Genomic DNA, 22,750 nt, shown 5'->3' with positions numbered 1-22,750 from the left:
TCAGAGCTCGACTTGATCAAACATGCTTTCTAGAAATGGGGTTTTCAATACTTTTTCTCTACGGGCTTCAACTCTGATAGAGCCACAGCCACACACCCACGGCTGTTTGAGTTACCTTAGAGTTAGAGTTACCTTTTGACAAACCGCCGCAAGTAAAAGCTAGCTGAAATAGCTATTAGCAATTCCTGCTTGCAGTACACCCTATCTATCACTGAACTATCACTGAATTTAATTTGATACTGAGGGAAACTTTAAAATGTGATGATTCTCTGGCAAGTTCTGGAGCTACGAGGAATGTCTTTTATTCTGTGTGGAAAGCAATTACGTCAAATCAATCAAAAATAATTGTTAGTTTCAGCCCTAAACTTTATTCATGTTGCATCATGAGACAGTCCCCAGTTGACTGTTATGGAGCAGCTGGAAAAGTTACGATAGAAACACTGATAAAGGGTCTTATGATTCACAAAATATAGCCATGCTCTTCTCTGCTAGCATATTTACATACTACCATTTATTGAACTAAACGCCCCAAGATCATCAACACTAGCACCCGAACATCAGTGAACTTAAACTAACTAACTTAATACTAACTGGACATGACACCAAAGGCTGTTTACGTATTTCAATAATTTCCACTAAAACTGTTTTCAGTGAGCAACCACTCTGGCCAATGCAGAAATCTTCATTTCATCCTGATCCACGTGCACCCAAGTAACAGAGACAGTGTACACTAGGAAACTTTATATGGGGTCTAGAGTAGCTTTTCTCCACATTGATTGTACGTTGTCCTTGTCTCAGCACGTTCAATACGACTTAAATATTTTGGGGAAATGCTGCTCTCAGCACAATTACAATGCCGTCCGAACAGACAAAACAGGTGGTGTTTTGCAGATCCCCAGGGTCACCGCCAGCAGCCACATGGGATGGACTCTAGAGTTTTATTCAGACTGAAGGCCAAGATGAAGCTGCTCTGCATTGTGAGCCTCCATTGTTGGGGCTGATACATGAGAACACCACTGGACTGGTCAATTAATAAATCATATCTTGAATTGTTGGAAAGGGTATCGTAACTATTTATGAGGCTGTTTTCACTTTTGTGTAACCCACATGCACATACTGGGATTATAGTCCAGAGGAGGTGTAACTGGAATGGCAGAGTCACATCCATGGAAAACATGTCATAATCAGCTCTGAAACTGATCTGATGCTGACCTTCTTCAGCATCCCTATTGGTCTGAATCCTGTCTGCCATGTTGTGTAGCTATAGGAGTTATCAGGTCATTTTCTCCTGCAGCAGGAAGACTGAATTTGCCACAAAAAATGAGGCACGGACATCACTAAAAATCTCATATGACAGTTTCAGACAGCAACTTAAGAAAAAGCTGATTCTGAAGATGCTCCACATCTTTGTCTTTCACGGCCTTCATTTTGTGTATTTTTCCCCTGTGCTATGTACATCACTGTGAGAACCAGGGAAATCACAGCCACTTTAAACTCCTTATTATCTGTCTGTTGATCTTCCCATCCTTTCTTAATCAGGGCCATGAGGGTTTGTTGGACTCGTTTCCAGGGGTGGTTACTTGTGGTTGGACGCTGTTTCAAAGCAGAGATCCAAATCTTTCCACGTATCATGTTCCCAATTATTGATGTTCAGTGATTATGTTGTCACGTTTATCAGAGCTCTAGAGGGCAGCACATGCAAAAACAGATCCTCGATTTTTAACAAGAGCATTCATTCCAAATCTCTCGCCAATTTTCCCTGTGAATACTTGGCTTTTGATTGTTGTTGCTTGGTTTCAGTTATTTAACATAGGTTTGATTGTCAGACATGTTCTAAAACTCAATAACGTATGTTTAGTCATTTAAACCACAGCACTAGAAAATCATTTTAGCAAAAAGAGATGCCTAAAGAGAAGAGGGCTGTGCAACATACTAACACACTGACATCTGATATGACAAGAGATTACATACCGTCTGAGGTTAATATTACAGTAATATCATGATAGAGCTTATCTTTCCTTTTCTGAGGCTTTCGATCATGTCACATGAACTTCATCAGCAGCTGGAGTTTGCCCAGTTGTCACAGGATTGCAGATGTTCTTGGAAACAGTTGTCTGTGTTGGGTTGTGTTGAGACTCAAAGTTTATTCTTGACCTTGGAAGCAGCAGTTGACAAAACAATCTCACAACAAGGTCCGCTTAGTAGCTGTTCTGCAGCTTTTCAATCAAATCACATGATCTTCAAGTGCCCCAGTTTTAAGTGCATGACAACAGAGCCAATTCCATCCGCTGACGAAGATCATGTGGTAAGATTGAAAGGACCAGAGCAGCAGCTAGTCACTCTGTGGTGAGAGAGTTTTCTCAACTGTCGTCTTTACCTGGTCTTGAAGTCACCTGAAGTCTGCTGAATGTGATGAACTGTTCAAGCTGGGAAAAATGAGCAGTCTACCTGTAATTCTATCTGGTAATTACATAAAAAATACAGATTATTTGGGGTCTAAATATCTTAACATATTATTCGCACTCCATATCATCATTTTGGGGATCTTTGGGTCTATTTTCGGGAGTCTGAGAACGGTTAACAACAATCCAGGAGAGGCTGAACAATCGTAGGAATGTGATATGTGTGGATAGGAAGTGCACTTGAGTAAACAAATAAATGAAGGGTGGAGCCTCAGAGAGTATAATTAGTGTTTGTTTTACAGTCTTGGCATGTGTGTGTCACCTCGCAAAGACAGTCCCGCTGCCCCCTGGGAAGGTGTAGGGATGTTGCTTTCTGAAGACGTGGCCAACTCTGCTGCAGGGGATGATCTCCAGACTGCCACCACACTGCCACACACGAAATGAGATCTCTGCAACACACACATGCACACATACAGGTCAAAAACACTTTTCCTTTCCCACACAGTTGTTGCAACCAACCGTTTCCATAGAGACATCACAGTTAATTATTAGAAGCGGTATGAATACAATTTTGTCTGCAGCTCGCTTCACTGTGTTTTGTTTTCTTCAGGTTCCCTCTCCAACAGTGTCTGCATTTGAGTCAGTGTTGTCTAAATGAACACACAAGTAAACCAATATCTGAATTGTCGATCAAGTTCTGATTAATCACACCGCCGAGAGAAGCACGAATCACTCTGTCAGCTGTTTATTCTTCACAATATCCCAACTGAATTCAGACAAAGGCAACAGGGAGACACAGCTGTTATTATATCATTGTATTGTTTGCAAATGAGCTCTATTGTGTACACTACGGTAATTTTCACTCAACACCGACTGTAATCATTATCACATTAACACTGTAATTTTCTAAGATCAACTGTACTCTGGAAGACGCTTTTACCCATATCTGACCGCCAAATTACAGAAGCATGTTCTTGGCATGGAAACCCAACATGATCTCATGAGTTGATTACAGCGTGAGACACGTCCACTGTGCTACTTTAGGACTCCATCTCATGGGGGGAGAGGAGACTTCATACGTGAGCAGGAATAAGAACAGCATTTTGGATGAATGGAAATTACAGTTATGTGCCCATTTAAGAGCTAAAGAAAGAGTTTAACATTTCCCAAAATATCAAACTAATCTGTAAAAGCGTCTGGAAAAACCCCTGACACGTCTGTCACCTTTAGAGCAGCCAAGTGCATCGATGGCAAATGTTGACAGTAGTTTTAGTTTATTCTCTCAGTCACCTTCCTGTATGTGATTTCTTTTTTCCCTCTCTCATCAAGATTTCCTGCTCCTCTGACATTCATTACTGTCTCATGCCTTCGTCTGCTCTACTGTGATTCTACTGGCTTCATGCTTCACTGTGACTCCACTGAATTTGCATTTGTACTGCGGCGGCACTCACCAAGGTTTTCGCCTCCCCACACATCCATCATCATGTCATACTTTCCCAGCTGCTCAAAGTATTCCTTATCCATGACAAATAGACCTCCTGCTATCATTGGAGTCCTGCAGGGGCAGAAAGAGAGAAAGAGAGAGAGAGAGGAAGAAGGCAGGCAGACGGAGGGAGGCAAGGGAGTGAGATTAGTTGTTGGTGGCAACTGGCAACCAAAAAGTGCGTCACTAGTGTGTGAATACTTGTGTGAGTGTGTGTGTGTCTGTCTGGCTTACTTAATGGGTGCAATGGGGTTGCCTTGTCTGGCTCGTCTCTGCTCCAGAGTCATGTAGTCCCATTTAAACACCAAATTCCAGTCAAAACCTACCGGCGCACACACACAGAAGACAAAACATCGACACTATTATTATCATTAGTGGGGATTAAATAGCAGTCTGGTTATGTAATTATATTTGACAGGTTTGGATTAGTTGGCATGATACATGCAATTGTCTAATTTCACTTGTCTGCATGTGTAAATGTATCAGCAGAGAAAGAAAAAAACCCCAAACCTGACAAGGTATGAAGAGGTGACCCAATTCTACTCTATATACTATGTGTGTGTGTGTGTGTGTGTGTGTGTGTGTGTGTGTGTAGAATAAAGGGAAAGGCAAAATGAGAATGAAAGTTTTAGTTTTGTTCTGTCAGGAAACTGAATTTGAAACGCAAATGCAGTTTCTAGTTTGGAAACTTAAACCTGCATTAACTATTTTTTAGGGGCAGCTCACATATCATCACCTTATAAAAGTTGATATGGAGAATGCCTATTTACACATCCAGCAAACATGGAGCAACATCCCCTTTAATTTACAGTGATCTTTCTGGCCACCTGATGAATTTAGAGCCAACAATCACTTTCTTATTATCTGTACTTATGGTCGCCACCAATTCCTGGGGGAAATCTCTGCCTCTTTAGCTGCTAAGTGTTCAGCTACATTCACCATCTAGTCTCTAACTGTGTGTGGCGCTGAGCAGGTAGTGTGCAGCTCCCTGCTGCGTTCAAAAACATTGGTGATAAGACCAATGATATTGAACCAAACTGACATATTGACATGTTTGTGGGAACTTATTTAGTTGCTTTAACAGTGTGAATGCACTTGATACTTCAGATCCAGTGAGAAACAGTAAGCAGTGTAGAGGACGCAGTTCATATGCAGTAAGCTGTTTAACTAAATATGCTGGGTAGAGACTTGGCAGAGGAGCTTGCGTTATATGTGTGAGACACAACAACAGTGGCCTTAAGTGAAAACAGTTTATGAAACAGAAACACTGGATGCCAAAACAACAGGTATCAGTGCTGCTAGTGAGACAATGGCGTACACACATTGAAACTGATAACACTGAGAAAAAGCCAGTTCTTTAAAAATGTAACGGACAAAGAGTGTGTTTGTGTGTGTGTTCATGTACCTCTCTAATTGGATACTTTACCTCCTTTCAGATCTGCAGACGCTCCTACATACTGGAAGTTGTCCATGTTGATGACGTCAATAATGGGAGAAACTACTCTGGTCTTATCCTGAGAAGGGAGGACAGAGAAAAAAATAATTGATTAAAACTTATTTTCCACTCCAGACAAACTCAGAATAGAAATAAACAGGAGACCCAGTTCATAAATAAATATTTACTCCAAGTCTTGTCAAATACAAAGGACACTTCCCCATGTTTTGAGGAATTTTAGAGCAGAAGTAAATATTTCCCTCAACGCCAGTGATTCACATGTTTTAGTTTATGTTCTATATTTAGTTTTATCGCTTTGTTTATGAAGTAGAACTGAAAGTAAAGCAGCCTTGTCTTTCCACATCAAATCAAAACACTGAGCTGAAAGTCTCAGAGCAACATCACACAGTAGTTTAGAGAAAGGATTGCTCAAGAGGTCTGAATGACAACAACAGGAACAGGCTTCCAGGTACTGACTGAGACATTTTGATGTGACACATGTGGTTTCATAGAAGATTTCACCCATGCAGACTGCATCTTTCCTTCTTTTTCTAGTATTGGGTGATTTATTATTTAGAAGTGAAGCTAATGCAAAGAAAAGTCAATTAACCAGACAGCAAACTGTTTTAGATTTTGGCTTCAGGCATTTATTTACTTGGGAATGGAAAAAACACCACATGTGGGAAGGATCAAATACAGAATCAGACTATTTTCAGTCACATCAGATAAATATTTAAAGAACAACCTCCATTTTACACACAGTGCCCCACTTCAGATTAAACCTACATTCAATCAAGAAGCTCCTTCTCATGTCATTACTAAAAGGCTTCACTGTAAATATCACCAGACTGTTAATACATAATGGAGCTAAGTTTAGGTTTATTCTGGATTTTTTCTCCATCTTCCTGTGGTTAGGAAAGAAGGGAACATAAACAGTGAAATGTCTGTCACTAAAACTGAATAAACACAATGTCTTGGATGGAAAACTGTATTTCTGCACACCTGTTCTGACAGTGGTATGGAGATAAAAACCTGGCTATTATGGTCCCAAAAGATAAAAATCATCTTACCGCCTGTCAGAGTGATTACATTCTGAGCTCTGACAGAAAAACCAGACTGTTCTTCCCAAATATTTCAGGTCAGAAAATGAATGTGAAAATCCGCAGCTGTGAAAATGTACTTTTAATTCTGGAGGAGTCCAAACATTCCTGTGTTATTCAACCACTATCATGTGCTCCTTGTTTTTCACATGAATGTTAACAAGACACTAACTGACTCTCAGCTGCTTTGTAGCTGACCTCTGACCTCTCTGTGAAATGCCCTCGACAGATATAAGTAACTTTATCACTACTGTGAGGCAATACTGATCGCTGTGATACAGCACATCTTTAAAACAATGGGACTGAGTCTGAGGGAACAATCCACCCTGAAAACATTTCCACTGACTTTATGGTTTTTCTGGGACATTTTGTGGCGAGTGCTGGAGCGACAAACGGGACAAATTCAGGCAAAATGACATCACATCACATCCACTTAAAGCATCATGGGAGATGCAGTGCCATTTGTTTTCCAGCTATGAAGCGCACAAGCTTGGCTGATGCAGAGTGAATGTACCAAAAAAACTACAACTCTACTGGTTACAATGAATTGATAGTGATATATTGATGCTTTTATATAAAGATATAAGGACTGTGGACATATATTTTTCCCCTTGCTGTCACTTTTAAAAGAAGCCTGACAACCTTTTTTATTTGGAGCAGCCTTCAGAGGACGAAAGGAGGCCAAGCCAGAGTGTCCTCACTAAGTGGCGAGCTGCTCTACTGGGTCAGTGTTGACTAATTTAGACTTACAGTACCACTCTCTTTAACCTTTGAGCTTCTCCTGTCAACACATAAAGAGGTGTAACTGTCTTTTCAATATTTGTTGTTGAAGTTGTCTGTCTTATTCTTGCTTTGTTTGTTCAGGCACTTGTTATACCAGGAATACTGAAGGTGTGTCTGTGTGTGTGTGTGTGTGTGTGTCTGTGTACCTCAGCCACTCTCTCCAGTAGCGGCTCTAGCCAGTGGTCGTTACATTCACAGTGAGAATCCAAAAAGGTGAGGACTGGTGCTGTGGCAGCGTCTGCGCCACGAACCCTCGAACGCATCAGTCCTGAGGGAAATATCACATACAAAAAAAACAAAAGAACAAAAAAAACAAAAAAAAAACTTAATTAAAAACAACTGTCTTGTTGTAAAACCGAGCAGTTTCGTCCCACATGTCATGGAACATCTCTGTAATGTTTTTTTGCATAAAAATATAAAACTGTCTTCCTCTGCTTTTCTAATTACCTTCTCTGCGGTCGTTCCTCAACACGCGCACTTTCTCAATCTTCCCCAGCAACGCTCCGTCCTCCGCTGAAACACACACAAAGCACACAGAGATGAGGACACACCTTTCATTTGCATTTACACACTAATATTAATAGGAGTTTGCCTGCATTACTCACGGTTATCACTGTAATCATCAACCAGAATGATCTCTCTGACCAAGTGAGGAGGACTTTTCTTCAAGACACTGAACAGAGAGAAATAGAAAAAAAGAAAATAAGGTATTAAAGAAGAGAGAGTCTCAGGCTACAAATAAAAATAGAGTGGACAGCACACGTACCTGACCACAGTGCGCAGCAGAGCAGAGCGAGCTTCATTGTGGAAGGTGATGACCACGCTGGAGGCTGGAAGGTCTGACTTCCATTGTTTGTGTCTGCAACTACACACACAGGAAAGCACACAAATTGGGAATAATGACAGAAAAATACAAAATGACAAACGCTTGCACACACACAAATGCACGAATGCGCAAACACTCCTACGCATATAAGCATGCAGCTGAATGTGGGAGCCAAACTGCGAGCTGGAACCGCTCCTTAAACAGATCCTCAATACTTGAAGGCAATAAAAAGTATTCAGTACACACTGACACTGAGGCACACACACACACACAGAGTTATGCTCTGCTGAAGCTGGGACTGACAGTGGTTTTGCAGACCGCAGGGAAAAAATCCCATGAGACTGTGTATAAATGTGTGAGTATGCCCATCAGAGACGAACCCTGCCCTGACTGAACAGTGAGGAACATGGGTGAGGGGACAGCGCACGAGAGGAGAGTGACAAGGACACTACAGCCAATCTGTGAAAGCCTAAACACATAGCAAATGTACATTATATACTGTAGAAGTACTGCGTTAACAAGTACAGCACATACTGCTTGAATTGTCTGTGTATGATATGTGCAGTGCTGTGCAGCATTGGCTTTAAACACTAAAGTAGGCAATACAGAGCTGTATTAATATTAAACTAACATCCTCCTGTACATTTATACTTTATGATCCAATAACTTTATTAGGATCACCATACTAATGCTAGAGTCTCCTTTGTTGTTTACTGAAGCTGTGTGACTTCATGCATTGCACTGCTATCACTCGACTGGCTGATTCGATAAATGCACAAATAAGCAAGTGTACAGGTGTTCTTAATAAAGTGCTCCATGAGAGTTCCTTCGATCTTGTGTTGAAAGCACTGCGCCCCTGACCCCAGCTAGAGCCTTTTTCTTTCCGCGAAAAACCTCCACAACCAGCGTTTCTGCATGCTGCGCAAATGACACATCACTGCCGGATCAATAGGAGACACATCCCTGCTCTTTTAGTAGGTTAATGGCTCGAGCTGTCTGAGTTAGGTCAATACATCATTGAGGCCAGACCACTGCCTTTATAAAATCAGTGTGTATCTAGGCAGATTGTACAGAATTAAAACCACTGGCTGAATACACACTGTTGTAGGGACGGCAGCAGTGTCACTTCTTTGAGTCTCAAGCTGATTTACAGCTAAACTTGTTTGTTCGATAAAACTAAATTTAGCATCACTTTAAAATTGTTCAGACTGAAATTTAGTCACTTTCCACAACATTGAAATTTTGGTTTGGTGAAATTCCACAGCTCAAAATAAACATGTTTGAGGTAAAACTCAGAACTGGACAGCACCCAGGTCTTTAGCGCCGATTATCTGGTCAAGAAATCATGTGGGTTCAAATGTTTACAACCTCAACATTTAATTTCTTTAAGGTCCAAGTAAACAGTTTAACAATGCCCATTGCTTAGTTGTAGGGCCTTCATGGTGAAATATTTTTCAGAGTATAGTTTATTTCGAGGTATTTTTCATTTATTAAAGAAAATAAAGCAAGCTGAGAAGAAATATGGGTGAGAGCAGCAGCAGTGGCATGTAACAAAGCTCATATTTTAAACACTTTTAATTTCATTTTAATTTTACAAGGGTTGAGACTGCATCAAGTATTAAAGTGGGCGGATTATTTTTGTGTTTGACCGATATCCTGCATAATAATTCAGTAGGCAACAAGAAAATCTGGCAGATAAAACAATCAAGCTGACTATAACATAATGACATAATATCATGTCATGATTTATTTTTGTCTCCTCATCCATTAAACAAGCAGAACAATCAGCAGCCATTAGCAGGGGTTTGTTTAATGAACAGAGCAGACAGTGTGCGCTGTGCGTCTGCTCTGTCACTACTTCCTGTTTCCATCTGATAAACCACAATAGAGGGAGTTTCCAAGAGATCTTATCCAGCCTGGTGCCAATTAGTCAAATTGACACATAGCAAAGGACAGTGTGTACATGCAAAAATCCCTGCACCTACACATGCAACAATAAAAGGTGATGACGCAGGCAGTCGGAGCGACAGCAGCAGAGGTACATACTGGTCGTGTCTCGTGTCCGGCACGGCTCTGTCCATACGCAGTTTGTCGCTCTCCACCTGGTTGAATTTGTTCCTTGCATACGGATCCTGACCCGGTCGGACCACTGTGGCTCCAACATATAGATCCTGGTCGAAATCCTGCCAGCGCACTTTGCCTGGACACACAAACACACAAACATATGACGAATATGGCCAATATATGTCCATATTTGTTGTCTTTTTTTGTGGTTTAATGGAAATGGTGGATTGGAAACATTCAAAAACATTCCATTTATATTCAATTGCAGATATTTCCAGCCTACATTAGCAGAACATGATATTCTGGGAAAAGCGAACAGGGTGTTAATTAAACAGAAACACACAACTGTACCATGTTGACAACCCTCAAGTTGAGTTATTTCTACAGGTTTTAAATTATGATGTGATGGGGAGACTAACTTAACATTTCTTGTTTATTTTTCAACTTTCAAGATGAACACTTAACTCCCAGATAACAAACTGCACTCCATGTTTTAATAAGAACCATAATCTAAATGCCACTCTCTGGTGAAATACACGTTAAATAAACACAGCATATCCAAAAATAAAAGCCTCCACCGAAGATGACGTTTAAAACCTTCACAAAGGCTGAAAATGTGTCTCAGGAATGAATGGGATTATACATCAGTGGGAATATGAAATGTAGGCAGCAGCCTGGGCTGATGCAAGACACCCTCACAACTGACAGAAAGGAAACCTTGCCACTTCAAGTTGCTGCTTGACAAGGCGGCAACATGGCACTGAGGAAAGCTGACATGAAATGTATGCTGCTCATATGCTGAAAATATGGAGAGTAGAATGCAGGAGACTATTTTAGCAAAGAAAACACAAAGGAACATTTATTATGCACCGCAGTGAGTCAGGAGGGGGAGAGAAAAAAAAAAAATACATTTTAGTGTTTACTAATTTACTGCAGCCTGAAATACAAGTTCAGAAAGACACACACTCTGAGCACGTTGCGTCTGTCTTACCAGATTACCGAGATCATTGCACACTAAACAGAGAAAGTTGTCATGTTTAATTTCACAGTTTATCACTGACTACTGAGATACAGACACACACGAATAATAATGCAACTAATTAGCCGGGTGCAGCTGCTATGCTAATGGCTTGTGTTAAGCATATGGTGGTGTGAGATTACACTATCTCTCAGTATGGATGAGTGTGTGCATGACAGGCAGAGCCAGACAGACAGACAGACAGAAAACGAGCCTGACGAGGAGGAAAGAGCCAGCGAGTGTGTGTGTGCATGTGTGTGTGTGTGTGTGTGTGTGTGCGCATGTGTCTACCCTGACAGCATGTGAATGTGTCTGGCATGCTAATTAGCTGAAGCTCGAGATGATCTGCCTGCGACTGTGCCTCAGAGACACCGCTGCATGTGTCAGAGTGTGTGATGTCCTTGCTGATATCTATGTTTAGTGGCAGCAAGTAATTAATGTAGTGAAATTAATGATTCAACTTCTCACTCTCTAACTCAGAGTCTCTCCTCCACTGCTCCTGTCTTCTCTGTACACTGAGCCACTCAGAGCAGATTAACTGTCCACTTTCTCACAGGGATTCATCCAATTGACATTTTTCCAATACTCTCCTCAGACCAGTTCAGCAGGTACACTCAGCGAGAGTGGGTGGTTTGCTGCTTTAGACCCTCACAGTCTGTACTGGTGCACAGTGCGGCCTGTTTGCTGCTTTCAGTTTTCACTCTACCTCTTCCTCTCGTCACTGAGCTGTTTCCACCCACAGCTGGTGACTGGTTGCTTTCGTTTGTTGCAATATTTTCTCTAAATCCCTCGACGCTGTCATGTCTCCAACGGATGGTAACTGGCAGGCAGGACTCGGTATCATTCCCTCCATCTGTACTCTACCGCCAACCCTCCGCCTACCCGGCTGACGCCGACTGTGCACAGGCACCACGCTCCGATACAACTTGACACCGGGCTGGAAAAGCAGCGTTTCACATCCAGCATCGCTGATGAATGTGGTCAGCTTTGTTGCACCTGTAACCACACCCAACAGTGATGTCACAGCATCCTGGGGTACACTTCAGCAGGTTTGTTCAGCTACTCTGGTTTCAGTATTAAATTTGACAAAAAACAATTAGCTGATCAATCAATCAGTCAACTGACAGAAAATATATTTCTAATTAAAGTTTTTATCCTTTAATCTTGAATTTTCTGCTGCATCATCTAAAATGTGCAGTTTTTCCTAATTTTACATCACTTTAACGTGAATATCTTAATGTTTTGATCTGCCTGGTCAAACAGAACAAACAATTTGAAGACGTCACCTTGGGATTTACGGACCAAACGATTACTGATTAATCAAGAAAATAATTGGCAGATTGATGAAAAAAAGAAATGCCAGTTGCAGCCCTCAACACAACAAACATTTGCTTCCTTTTTCTGGGGCTTTCAACAGCATCTGATCGTCTTCATTAGTGAAGAGAGACATTCTTTCATGACTTGATCATCCATCTTTGTGTATCCCAGTCTCCTCCATCTCCTCTGTCCTGTATTTCTTTTTCACCTCTATCCCTCCTCTTCTTTCTCCTTCTCTTGTGTGTGTGTGTGTGTGTGTGTGTGTGTGTGTGTGTGTGTGTGTGTGTTGTGATACACTGCCATCTTTGAATATAAAGTCACCCTGAAGTTGAAATGCCCTCACTTCAACATTCAAATTGTATTCCATTTCCACTGCTGGATCAGATAAGAGCGTGTGTGCGTGTGTGTGTGTGTGTGTGTGTGTGTGTGTGTGTGTGTGTGTGTGTTTCTGTGTGTGTGTGTTCAGCGTTGGCAGGCCACAGGCTTGTGAGGGAGGGGTGGCTGCTGCTGCTGCTTTGAGTCCAGCTGAGAATGAGAGCTGAATGAAAAAGAAAAATCGCTGCTCAGATGCTCTCTCTGCTGTGACTTCTCCGCTCTACTCTGCTGGACTCTGGAACATTGTTTCTCAAAGTCTGGGTGGAGACGCATAGCTGGGTTTGCGGGAAGATTAAAATGGATCCCTGAATTATTTTGGATAAATTAGTAAGTTTGCGTCGCACTGACGGCTGTATTGAACTGTCTCCTGTCTCTTTCTCTGTGGTTATGTGAACACGGTAAGGTTACGGAGGGCTGAGGATGTTCATGTTCTCCTGGTAATAAAACTCAAACTATGCCACTGTGCTACCACATTTCAAAATGGTTTTGGTTGTGGGAACATAATGTGGAAAACCCTCCGGATACATGACTGTGGTGTACAATGTCCTGTCATGCACATGCTCCACAGCTGGAGTGTATTTGTTCTGCCTTTGCCTTCAGCATGAACAATAACTTACTGAACTCGCTCCAGATCCTGATCAAGTATCCTGGTTATGAAAATGTGAGAAAATGTATTTGACAGCTTGTTGTTCCTTTCCTTCAAATACACTTCAATTAATTATAATCATTGATACTGTTTAATCCATTCTTGGCTTATGTGCAGTATGGTGGTGGGGCATGCTGGGTACTGAAGTTTCCTACCTGGTGGTAGAGTCTCCAGGCCATGAACCTTATCCTCAGCGCTGTGAGCTTTGCTCCTACTCAACGTGTCACTGGCACCCCAATCATCCTTAAAGAAACAAGACAAACAGTGAGACATGTGTTAACACAGATACACACACACACACACACACCTGAACCTGACACACAGCAAACAGGAGTCAGCTGATTATATGAACTGAATCAGAGACTGTTTCAAAAGATATTCATTTGGGCTGAAAAAAACACTGTGAAGACTCTTGGGAGAAATGTGAGAGGAAAGACGACATGTGAACTCATAATTCAAGCAGTACACACAGGCTTGAATCTGCACCCACATTTTATTCCAAAGGAGAAAACTAATATTTGAGCACTTCCTCCAGTAAAATGGAATAAGCCTCTCTGTTAAACACAAGACAAAACTTTCTCTGATGATCAGACAGGCCATAAGATAACAGGTTCAGTTCCGTTGTACATCAGGTTAGTTCCTAGGAAGGCTGCTGTGATCATACAGGACCCTTCTCACTGCGTCCATAAGTCCTTTCAGCTGCTACCAGTGTTACAGAGCCCCCATGGCCAAGACAAGGGCATATAACACATCTTTTATTCCCTCAGCTGTGAATATTTTAAATAAGATGTCATGACATAAACTCTTTTTAACTTCTTACCCTTAGCACTGAAGACTTCTTGTGTTACTGTTGGGTGGCATGTCTTTGTATTATTATGCACTGTGAATTGTGACTCTGATGCCTGACACTGTTTGTGGCTGTTTGTTGTTGATTGTTTCTCTCCAGAGCCGTGTCAAAGATGAATTTCTGGTGCTTTGTGACAGACAATAAAGATGTTCTGTTCTATTCTATTCAAAAACATTTATCTTATGAGATAAAATTTGTGGTAGTAGTGGCCCAATATGGGCCCAAGATGCAGATCAATCAAAGCTGTCCTCTAGAATTGCACTTAATGAGTAAATCAATTCATACTCATGTCTCATCCCATTCAATTATCAGTTCTCTTATCTGCTCCCTCAGTCATCAGCAGTGCGATAAATAGACCAGATTTAGAGGTCGAATCACTGGCTAAAATCAGAGATGTGATTCGAAGATCTCAACTGGGCTAAGTCTTCCACTCTTTGTCCCGTCTGTTCCTTTCATTTTATCCTGTGCAGTCATTATCTCATCAGTGCATTGACAAAACACTGCATTTACACAAATGGACAAATGGCCGAGTCATCCCTCCTCGCGTCCGTCTACGTTACCATTAAAACCCACTGGATCAATACGCTGGGAGGCACTGCAATTAGCACCGTTCGCCCCTGTCCAGACCACTGCCCCTGATTTTAGAGAACTATTGTCCAACTCTTTTATTTCCTCTGCAGGTCGCTTTCACCTTCAGCTTCTCCAAAATGCTTTATTGATCTGTTGTCTTTGCTGCCTCAGGAGCACCAGCGACAGTTTCAGACCAACCGCAAACACCATTTAACGGTTCATTTCTACACCTGAGAGACGTAGTAAAAGGTGGAAAAAGGATTTTCACACTATTTTTTAATGGTTTTTAAGCCTCTGCATTTCTAGGAGCAAAATAACTGCTGTTGTTTTCTCTGACTGTCACCCATCATTCCACTCTCTGCCAACATTTCCATTCATCTGCTGCGGACAGCGCGTCAATCTGCTCTTTAACTACACCCATTTTCCAGTGACTGAAATAAGATTAGAGTCTCTAACACCCTCGACTACAACTATAAAAAATCCTACAGAAAATCAATTTCTATAAGTGTTCACGACAGCTGAGTGTGTGCACACAGTCAGATGGTAAAGCTCAGTGTAGGATGAAAACTAAAGCTGGCAGTGTGCTCGCTGCAGAAATACAGTCTGACAGGTGCTGAGGGGAAAAACAGGACATATTTTCAGGTAAAACAAAACTCCAAATTGGTTTTGGACTTTTGCTTTGTTGGGCTGTTTCGTTACAGAAGGCTCTCTGGCTGACGTTTTACAGTCAACTCTTCGAACCAGAATATTTCGCCACTCTGCATTTCGAGCGGGTTTGCAAAATTCCAACTGATCAAGCACAGATTACAAACTGAGGAAGTTCTTTCCTTCTTTAATGTCCTGTGTGTTTTCACTGCTTTTGGGTGTCAGTAAACAAGCATCTGCATGTGCTGACATCTTTCACAGAGGTGTGATTTTTTTGTTCAGTTTTGTTGCAAGTATTATACAGGCACCTAACAAAATCACTCGGGGTGTGTCTTCCTCTCTGTCAGGTCAAGTTGATTATATCCGTCATGTTTGTTGCGTCTTTTAAGTCTCATCCAGACTTTTCATTAAGGCCAAAGTTGCATTAGATAAACAGTGGAGTCGCTGTGTGTATTATTAGTTACACCTGTGTCTGACAAATCAGAGGGTCGGCAGAAGCATGTTGGTTAAATGTAGTAAACTCTGAACTAATGGTAAAGCCACAATATCATCACATTCTGTCAAAAATATTGGTGTATATTTCAATCACCAATCCAACCTGCTGACAGTAAACCAAAGGGCTTTTGATAGATCTGATAGCTTGAGCATCTGTTTTTAATTTACAATCAGTTTTACAGGAAGATTATTTTAATGAAACACATCTGGCCAATCAAGCAGCTACAAAAAAAAATATATATATATATATTGCTGACAGCCTGTTGAATATCTACTAGTTTACTACTGAGAGTGTTGAGAGATGAACTTCCTGCAGGACATGCACCACTTTCTCTTCTGCTTTTTCTTGGTTGCACATATTTAGTTTTTAATATGTTAAAAACATTAATATGTCGAAATTCCATTCGGGAATTAAAAATCTGTTTTAAGTCCCACGCCGTCGTTTGCTTCAACACCCACAAAACGCTCATGAGGACTTGATGCTGGGAACAGATCTGCAAGTAATTTCCCTGCTGGGTTTGTAATATGCCGACGAGGTTCCACTTTTACTTGTTATAGCTGCAGAAATTCATTAGTTTAACAAACAGACAGTCAAGAGAGGAGACTGAAAAATGGAAAACACGAGAAGATGATTCAACTGAAGAAAAGTGATGGGACACAAAGCGCAATTCTGGAGCTGCATCTGTGCTGCCAGCTTCCCATCCAAACCCCGCTGTGATTTATGGGAATCGCCCATCACAGGTCACACCAAGACAGAAGGCATTAGGAGATGATGAGAACAATGCAGTGCTTTAAGGACCAGTTTGCATGATTTATCAACAAATGGTCGCGATGAATATGATTTATTGCTCATTGAAACATGATTTAAAAGGGTAAGCAGGGAGCAGATGTTGGAGAGCTATTTTTATAACTCATATCACATGAATGGCTTTGAAAACCTCTTTGTGAAAATGGCTTCAGCCTGTATCTGCCTCTCCCCTAAAACACAAACATGATTGATTAAAACTGCGCACGCACACACAGAGACACACACCTCGGTCTACCGGCTACAGCCAGAATTATTAGAAGCAGAGAAAAACATGGTTTTGTGTGACTGTTAACCCAAAAACGCCCCGCTCTCCCTCCCTTTTTTACTTTTCATGATCATTTAATTCCACTCTGTCTGACAATATTACGCACACACTTTGTTCACTTCACTTCACTGATGATGTTTACACGGTGTCACACTGAAGACCGTGTTTTTCATGGCTGCACCATTTCATCAAAGGGAAACTTTTTACATGTCTAGTGCATCATTTTATACATTAGAGTTAGAATAATGATCTGAGAGTTTAACCCTGCAGAACAAGTTTGTAATGACTGACTCATCAGCAGGTCAGTGATGTTTAAAAGAGCAGTTATAGAGATGTAGATGAAAAGTCTGATGCCAATCAGAGTAACAGTTTTTTAGACATAGTCATGTCTTTTTCTCCCTCTTTTCTGTGAATTTAGTTGTTACGTTTTTCTTTTCTCACTCTTTATTCCTTTCAGTTCCCTGTCTGCATCCGTGTCCTCCTTCACATCTCTTCCTCCACCTTTCTGTCTCTCACTTCTTCTCCCTGTCTTTCAGGTCTCTTCTCTGTCTCCTGCTGTGTAGTCTGCTGTCTTGCACAGAGGCAAGATGACACACTTCATCAACATGCTGATTGTCAGACCACATACACAAGAAGTTGTGTTTCTGTCCAGCTCTCTGGTCAGCGTGAGAGGAGCAGAACTACATCTCAGAGATGCTCTGTCAAGAAAAGATAATGTTAAATTGTTGTGGTTTTAAATATCTGTTCCAGGCGAAGCTCCTTTTTGTTTGGTTTGGTTTTATTTCTCTATTGTTTAATCTGCTTTTTCAGGAGTTTTCTCCTGTGGCGGCTGGTTTGTTTTCCTTGTTTGAGCCACCTAACAACTGTCATGGGTGAATGTGTCCCTCCCTGCAGTTAGTGTTTATCTCTGTGCTTTGTTGTTGCTTCTTGCAGGGCACCATCAAGCATCTTACAGCACACAGGGCGATAAAGAATTTATATTTGTTAACAAAAGAAGGAGAGTTCGGGGGCTTTTGTGTCACACTGTGACACAGGGTGACAGGAAACTAAATGGGGCGGTGAGAAAATGACGCCTGACAGGTCAGTCTCACAATATGACAGGTACACGCCGCATGCCAAATCACCTGAAGTCAACTAACAATCGACACAGTGGGGCTTCCCAGAACAAATTTCAATATTTAAATTTCAGTTGCTGTTTCATGTCAAAAGAGCAGAACGAATTTGACTAAACTGCCTGTTGCACAAAAAAGAAACAGCACTTTCTGTCCTCTCTTTAACAGCTGACTGCTCTGAACGCATCTCTGCCTCCTTCATAGACACTGTGTGAAGACAACTTGAAGCCCTGCTCCTCTTTACTTCTGCTCTATACCACATTTAAGATGTTTTGTTATTGTCTATTTTTAATCAATCTACAGTCTTTTTTTTTTTGTTTTGTTTTAAGAGCGATTACCAGTCTTAACAAACGTTTTCTCTCTGCCAGCTGAAGGATCTCCGCAGGGCACAACAGAGCTCTCACACCGGCTTCTGTGATAATGGGATGGACTTTAAGCCCCAAACAGATTAGACCAAGCATGCCTGTGTGTGTGTGTGTGTGTGTGTGTGTGTATGTGTGTTAACAAGTGTCAGCTCACATTTGTGTATGTGGGGGGGTTTGAGAGCTCACATGCATTAGTGTGTCAGCCCGGTTACACGCACTCTTTGTGCACTTATCTGACTGTCTGTGTGTTTTATCTAGTCTTGGTGGAGACTCTAATAGTCTGAGTATAATCCACAGTAATCTGATCACATCCACTGATAGATTAAGTCAGATAGGAGCCAAGGGTTCACCATACATACACACACACACACACACATACATACATATTGATCCAAGACATATGAGACACACATACATACTCAAATGCATGACACGTCCAAACATGTAAATACTATACATGTTATTCTAAAACCAAGCATTTGAACAGTGCATGAAGGAAATTATTACTTATCATACGAGTAGTAAAATACATGTTATGATGGAACTTCTTCTGCAGTGCATTCAAACTCAGGCCAAAACTGGTTTTGATTTCACAGAGCAAATCCAGATTAAACCATGTTTCTGATACAACACGCAGTGCCAATGATCTGATTTTCTCTGCAGGCTTAATTCATCACAAAATCCCTCTAAGAGACAACAGTACAGTACAGGACATCAGGCATCAACTGCAGCAGGGAGAGGAAGTAATTAAACACACTGATGAACGGCGGCACACAGTGATGATACCACACGGTTCTTACTGAAATCCCCGCTGAAATTACTATTTGTTACTCTGTATTGGTTTTTACGCCCAGGGACTACTGGAATTACTGTTTTTTTTTGTTGTTTGTTTGTTTGTTTCTTTTTTGCAACTGTGAAAGATCCCTGCTAAATTAAATTGAATCATTTACTGAATTAAACTCATTCATTTTTAAGTCAGTCCACAACCAGGAGGCTCACATACTGAACCGCACATCAGTTTTGCAGGTATTTGGTCATAGATCAAAAGTACTGGACATTTTAAAACGACCCGATGGATGAAAAGTCAGGAGACAATTCACAAAAAATAAAAAATAAAAAATCTCAGCCTCATACTGGTGCTACAGAGGAAAAGTATGCTTACCAAAACAAAAAGGCTTCATGCACTGGGGACCATGAATGTCTGAATGTCTAAAATTTCATCTAATAGTTGCTGAAATATTTTAGTAAAGTTGACTTTGACCTAGAGCCATGCTGCCAAAAACACATCAGAGGAGAAACAAATGGATATATCCTGCTCCTCACCTCCTGCTTTGATGCAGTCCAGAAACGTATTCTTTCATTATGTGTCCCATGTTTGAATGTCACTAAAACCCAGAGAGTAATGTTGCTGGTTATAAAGTATGTATGTTGTTCTATGCAACACATGCCTTTTGGTGCAGGCTTTCACCCACAGGGCAGCATACAGCAGCAACTGCTGTTAGTGATTAGAGAAAATGTCCTTCATGTGGATGGCTCAGGTTCAATCCCCTGTGACAGCCAGCATCTGTCCTGCTGAAGTGTCCTTAAGCAAGACACTGATTCCAGATCAGCTCCAGGCGTGCTGCTCGATAAGCTGAGTCTGACCTTTGACCTCCCCGAGGAGTGAAAAGAGAGTCGTTGTCCCGACCCCCGATACACGAGAGAGGTTATAACCATCATTTTATTTTCACATCAGTTTAAATGAGAGGATGTTGTGTAGAACCGACCTGCCTGGTCAGATCAACATCAAAAATGTCAAAAGAACACACCGTCACGGGCCATCTCCCATCACACTGCATGGAAAACTAATCTTTTTAACTAGTACCTTACATCACCCAGTCCCCCCTGAATCATAACTCTTCCTCTCCTCTCACTCTACTCAAACTACTGCTGAAACACACTCCTTCTTTTTCATTTGGATTTTACTGGCATCTCTAACATGATCATTTTACTTCACCGGGGTTACCATCAATGCACCACAACCTCCTTGACCACATTTCCTATGGAAAGCACACCACCATTTAACTAAACTCACAGCAAAAAATATTTCTGGAGAAATCAACCACACTAATGGCTGAGCATAAAATATTCATTGTTATTAACCACTATCTATGCTTGAATGTAAAGCACGGAGAATAGATTTTATCATCACCCGAAACCCTTTTAACTTCTCCAGACTTGACCCAGGAATGAACTCGCTCAAGAAACAAGAAGGAAAATGAAGGAATCGACCGACAAATCACCACACGAGAAGAGAAAGGAGGAAGAACAAAGACAAGCACTTAATGTATGTTTGACTGTGAAGTCATGTGGACACATTTCAAGCTTATTAATGTTAAGGAGGGGGGCTTGAATGATAGTGCTATTCCTACAGCCATGCCGCAAGCACAGCTAAAAACCTAAAAACAAGGACGTACAGTTTACCAAAGAGCAACAGAAGACATTTAAGAAACTAAAACAGGACTATCAAAAAAATCTGAGACCACTGAAACTTTTCCTAATCTTCACAGTTGATGAAGAGCAGTGGAAAGACAAACTTACTCCAGGGACTTTAGCGGTTCCTGAACTCAGCAGTTCATAGAGTTTACAGAGCGGGGCTGTGTAGATGTGACTGAGTTAAGTGTCACATGGTGCATCACTAAAAACAAGGAGAGTTGTGTTTGCTGGAAGACAACAAACAAAAACAACAATTAGATTGCAACCCCCTGCCTCCATCTCCATGTATTTTGTATTTTGCACACAAGTTTGATGTCCTCATCTGCATGAGACAGTGAGACGGCACTCGTTCACAGCGTGACCGTGGAAACATCCCTGATCCGGGCCCCCTGTGGTGATGCCGTCCTCTCGAGCTCGCACTGCAAGTTGTTTATCCAGGAGAAGAAAGAATCTAAAACAAGTCACTTTTTTTTTCCTCCCTCCTTCTTAATCACAGCTCTGTGTCCTCGGGCCCTAGGCACACACACACACACACACACACACAGTATCTTCTGGCAGTAGTTCAACGTGAAAGGATGAAAGCAGTGAGAGATGCTTGTTGCTGAAAACAATTCTTAAGAACACGGCCATGACTGGGATGTAGTCACACACTGATGAGGAGGGAGGATGTAGACAGAGGCTTTTGGCGTGTGCAGTCGTTTTGTTGTGCCTCCCAGCAATGCTTTCCAGCAATATATTGTTGAAGTTCAACAACCTGCTGAAACTAACTGTTTCTGTGCCTCCGCGGCAGCAAACTTTGGAATAAAACTGTCAAATTGCATATGACTGAACTTTTCACCTGCAAACGCCCCCTCCTTCCAGTTCCTCCTAACTTCATTTCATTTTAATGCATCTCATCTCCCTCCTCCTCCTCCTCCTCCTCCTCCTCCTCGCCTCTCCGCAGCTCTTTGTCATGTGGTGGTGTCTCCTAACATCTCCTCCCTCCTCACTGATTCTGCTTCTCCTGTCTCATCTCTTTCCTCCATATGCCAGCCTCCACTGATCGGCTCTCATCTCATACTTCTTACCCTCTTCTCCCTCCTTTTTCTTCCTCGGTCACTAAACTACACTGACTGATTTTTTTTTTTTTCAAGACGCTGCCACACCTGGGCTATCGTTCTTCTCACCGCCACGTGAGGCCACGCTAAATAAAGTGAAAACATCTTATCTTCATCATAGCAGCTTTTCAGGAACTCAGTTTGAGATACTTCTTCAACTCTGATGCCTTAATTTATCTAACTGCTCCTGCTAAATACTGCTGAAGGATTACAGCTGAACATTATGCACATGGCTGATTAAACTCCTGCCACAGCTGGTTGGCAGACAAGCTACATCCTGTCTGACAAGCAAATTGAAAATAACAGAACAGAGACAAGAAAGAGCAAAATGATGCAATACTCAGCCAACAGGGAGGTTTATCCACATCCATTAAATAATACTGGTCTTTATGGATGACTCTGTCCATAGTCTTTCTACAACTCTGTCAACTAGAGGTGTAACGAATCTGAAACTGAGACAGAAACCGCGATACAAACATCTACGAGCTCACACCTGATACACCTGTGTGTGTCATGTGACTATTTTGGTCCAATCATGACCGAGTGATCATGGCTGCAGCGGAAAAAAAAACAAACAACAAATAGGAAATGAGGTATGAACCAAAGAATGGATTTGGAGAAT

The 22,750-nt window shown here is 41.5% G+C and overlaps 1 protein-coding gene across 2 annotated transcripts in view; it reads right to left on the bottom strand.

Moving 5' to 3' along the window:
• galnt2 (UDP-N-acetyl-alpha-D-galactosamine:polypeptide N-acetylgalactosaminyltransferase 2) overlaps positions 1 to 22,750 on the bottom strand; it is a 48,048-nt gene that overhangs the window by 5,189 nt on the left and 20,109 nt on the right. For both annotated transcript variants that reach the window (XM_018666809.2, XM_018666810.2), the window contains exons 2-11: positions 13,605 to 13,692; positions 10,076 to 10,229; positions 7,970 to 8,068; positions 7,809 to 7,876; positions 7,651 to 7,716; positions 7,350 to 7,471; positions 5,312 to 5,399; positions 4,120 to 4,207; positions 3,854 to 3,957; positions 2,725 to 2,851 (exon numbers count right to left, since the gene is read on the bottom strand). In XM_018666809.2, coding sequence (XP_018522325.1) covers positions 2,725 to 2,851; positions 3,854 to 3,957; positions 4,120 to 4,207; positions 5,312 to 5,399; positions 7,350 to 7,471; positions 7,651 to 7,716; positions 7,809 to 7,876; positions 7,970 to 8,068; positions 10,076 to 10,229; positions 13,605 to 13,692 — 1,004 coding nt within the window. The remainder of the gene's footprint in view (positions 1 to 2,724; positions 2,852 to 3,853; positions 3,958 to 4,119; positions 4,208 to 5,311; positions 5,400 to 7,349; positions 7,472 to 7,650; positions 7,717 to 7,808; positions 7,877 to 7,969; positions 8,069 to 10,075; positions 10,230 to 13,604; positions 13,693 to 22,750) is intronic.

Source organism: Lates calcarifer, linkage group LG2, assembly GCF_001640805.2.
Source record: "Lates calcarifer isolate ASB-BC8 linkage group LG2, TLL_Latcal_v3, whole genome shotgun sequence".
Classification (NCBI taxonomy): domain Eukaryota; kingdom Metazoa; phylum Chordata; class Actinopteri; family Centropomidae; genus Lates; species Lates calcarifer.
This window is presented reverse-complemented; position numbering and strand designations above follow the sequence as displayed.